The sequence below is a fragment of the Diabrotica virgifera genome, chromosome 1 (assembly GCF_917563875.1).
Source record: "Diabrotica virgifera virgifera chromosome 1, PGI_DIABVI_V3a".
In the NCBI taxonomy this organism is placed as follows: Eukaryota; Metazoa; Arthropoda; class Insecta; order Coleoptera; family Chrysomelidae; genus Diabrotica; species Diabrotica virgifera.
This window is the reverse complement of record NC_065443.1, coordinates 115,304,245-115,308,077: the sequence shown is the minus strand read 5'-3', so window position 1 is coordinate 115,308,077 and position 3,833 is coordinate 115,304,245. Positions and strand designations below refer to the sequence as shown.

Sequence of the window (3,833 nt, the reverse complement as noted above, 5' to 3'; positions counted from 1 at the left end):
ATCACAAAATGAATTACGAATCGGTCAGAGTTTTAGCTTCTGAATCCAACTATACTAAAAGACTGTTCTTAGAGATGGCTTTCATTTCGCAGAATTCTAATGCAATGAACAAAAGGAGTGACATAAATCAATTAAGCTCTATTTACTCATATCTATTATGTTTAGACAACTATCCTCATTTCAATGATGTCTTATCAACTGATTCATTGTAAAGTGTCCAGCTTTCAGTACATTGAAATGTAAATTATTTATAATTTTGGTTTTTAACTTCAAACAAAACTCAGGTAAATTTTTGATGTGTATTCTTAAAGTATTAGTACTACATAAGACAAAGAAAAAAGAAGAAGTGGTGTCATTTGCGTATGTCCAGGAATGACATTGACTTCTAACCTCACATTTCACACTTGCCGGCACACGTGGCATGTAAACCTTTTTAATTGTCTTTTTCTTATGTGTTAGTGTAGAAAATAATTTGTCAATTTGGTCTTTTACACCATGTATTTTTTAATATTTGACTCAATCAATGAGTGGTGCGTGAATTTGTCACCTGTGAGTATAACATCCACGGAAAGCAAATCTCAATAACGTAAGTTTTTAAACCTTTACACCTTGTACTGTATGTTTTCGAGGATGCTGTACTAACAGTAGCACTTTATTTCAGTTATTCCTGATGATGAAAATAAACATTTTCGAAAGCTTGAAACTTAGTTAAAAGAGTACACTTATTTCACCGCTGCATATCCCAATAACCTCAGAATTCCGTTTTCTACGTTGTCAGCAAAGACTTCTTTTCCTTTTCTTTTTAAGGCATGGGATTTTATCAGAACATCGCATATCGCTATGGTGACCTCGCTGTACGGGCACTCAAGGATTGGTCAAAGACTAAACAAAAATTGGCAAGAGAATACAATAAAAGATGTTTTTTATTAAGATGTAGATCATCAAACATTTCACCTACACACATCATACACTCCACTTCATCCATCACTAAATTATTACAAAGACAGGACATCCAGTCGAACAAGGATGCTTTACAATTTACCAGGTTAGAAAACAGAATTTTGAATTTAGAAATTTCTAATTGCATTAAAGTCATTAACAATTTAGAGTCTAATTTATCTAAACTCAAAAGAGACATCATTGACTTTACTTCTGAATTCATTTTTAACAACTTTTCTAGTAAACAACAAGTTTTATATAACAAAACTTTTCATAAAACCAAATTAGTAAATACTAACAAATATAATAGATTATTTAATCAAGAACTGAACTTGAAACTAAAGACAAAACCGGGTTGGATTAAGAACCTCTCCAATGTAACCTTGCCCGATGATATTTCTAGATTTTTGTCTTTGGGTCCAAAGTTCAGTATAGAACCTATTGTAGGGAAAGATATCCCTATCAGGGATATGTTGGCTGACGTTGAAACAATTATGCACTCTGTCACGGATGCACAACTGAGGGACGTACTAGTAGCTAAATCTACGTACATCATTACTGATTATGTACATAAAAATAACAGTAAGAGTAGCTTTAACTTCTACAGAGCTATGTTACATAAAACTCGTAAGTTTCTTAGTGAAAACACTAACATTATTGTCATGCCTTCTGACAAATGTAATGTAACTGTAGTTCTGGAGAAGCAGAGATACTTAGATCTATGTCTCGAATTGCTAAATTCTGATAACATATATGAGAGATTGAACAGAGATCCAACTAATACTGTTCAAACTAAATGCAATAACCTCATCAAGGAATTATGCAGTTTGGGACAAATAGATGATGATACAAAGAAAAAATTAACAGGGTATAAGGGTGTCATACCCAAGTTTTACGCTTTACCTAAGATTCATAAACCACAGCTTTCGGTACGTCCCATTGTTGCATGCATTGGTTCACCTACTAATTTATTAGCATCTTTTTTGACTGAGATTTTGACCAATGCATATGTCTCTAATGAATATGACGTAAAAAGTTCTTTTGATGTCTTTAACAGTTTTAACAACTATCAGTTACCTGAGGGCTATGTTCTTATCAGTCTGGATGTAGTCTCTTTGTTCACTAATGTACATCTAGATGCAGCCTTAATAGCTGTTGAAAACAATTGGAATTTTATTAGTTCTCATTGCAATATTAGCTTGGAATCTTTCAAAAAACTCATCTCCTTTCTTTTTAATAACACCTATTTCACATTTAATAATACTGTGTTTAGACAAACACAAGGGACTCCTATGGGAGGTACTATCTCTCCCATTCTGGCCTGTTATGTGATGGATCATTTACTGGATATGGTGATCCCAGAATTGTCCTTCTATATTCCTTTTGTTAAAAAGTATGTGGATGACTTAATCCTCGCTATTCCTAGCAATAGATCAGCTGAAATTTTGCAAGTATTCAATAGTTATGACCCTCTATTACAGTTCACAATTGAACATGAGGATGATCTATGCTCAGTCCCCTTTCTTGATACCCGGTTCATTAGAACCCATAACAACTCCCTGAGAATTGACTGGCATAGAAAACCTCATAGTTCTGGACGTTTTCTTAACTATTGGTTATATCATCGACACTCAATAAAAATCAACTTGATTAAGCAAATGAAGGCTAGAATCATAGCTATCAGTGATCCTTCTTGCCATCAGAAGAACCTGAGAATCCTGTCTAACCTTTTTATCGACAACTCTTATCCAAAACACCTAGTCACCAAGATATTATTCAGTTTGACCCCTGACATAATACGCCATAATGATGAGTTGCAAATTACTGTTACAAGCGGAGAACAAAATGCCAATTGTTTATATACTTCTTTAAAATACGTGAAAGGCATAACACCCAGACTGGCTAGACTGTTTAAAGACATCCCTAACTTGAAAATAGCCTTTAAAACATCTTTAACTTCACGATCTATATTTTCAAAGGTTAAGGACAAGAGTGACATTAGGGATTGTTCTAACGTTGTCTACCAGATTCCCTGTAACAACTGTAATTTGGTATATGTTGGACAAACCGCACGCAATTTAGGTAGTCGTTTAGTTAGTCACCGCAGTGATAGCAGATTATATCCTGAAAGATCTGCTCTTGCCGAACATGTTAATAAAGAACATCACAAAATGAATTACGAATCGGTCAGAGTTTTAGCTTCTGAATCCAACTATACTAAAAGACTGTTCTTAGAGATGGCTTTCATTTCGCAGAATTCTAATGCAATGAACAAAAGGAGTGACATAAATCAATTAAGCTCTATTTACTCATATCTATTATGTTTAGACAACTATCCTCATTTCAATGATGTCTTATCAACTGATTCATTGTAAAGTGTCCAGCTTTCAGTACATTGAAATGTAAATTATTTATAATTTTGGTTTTTAACTTCAAACAAAACTGGTAAATTTTTGATGTGTATTCTTAAAGTATTAGTACTACATAAGACAAAGAAAAAAGAAGAAGTGGTGTCATTTGCGTATGTCCAGGAATGACATTGACTTCTAACCTCACATTTCACACTTGCCGGCACACGTGGCATGTAAACCTTTTTAATTGTCTTTTTCTTATGTGTTAGTGTAGAAAATAATTTGTCAATTTGGTCTTTTACACCATGTATTTTTTAATATTTGACTCAATCAATGAGTGGTGCGTGAATTTGTCACCTGTGAGTATAACATCCACGGAAAGCAAATCTCAATAACGTAAGTTTTTAAACCTTTACACCTTGTACTGTATGTTTTCGAGGATGCTGTACTAACAGTAGCACTTTATTTCAGTTATTCCTGATGATGAAAATAAACATTTTCGAAAGCTTGAAACTTAGTTAAAAGAGTACACTTATTTCACCG

The 3,833-nt window shown here is 33.6% G+C and overlaps 1 protein-coding gene across 1 annotated transcript; it reads left to right on the top strand.

The window, feature by feature from the left end:
* The first annotated feature begins 396 nt into the window (after positions 1-396).
* LOC126891561 (uncharacterized) lies at positions 397-3,314 on the top strand. Its single transcript, XM_050660739.1, has 2 exons — positions 397-586; positions 662-3,314. Exon 2 carries the CDS (start codon positions 810-812, stop codon positions 3,312-3,314), a length of 2,505 nt encoding a protein of 834 aa, XP_050516696.1. The 5' UTR covers positions 397-586; positions 662-809.
* Positions 3,315-3,833: the final 519 nt, after the last annotated feature.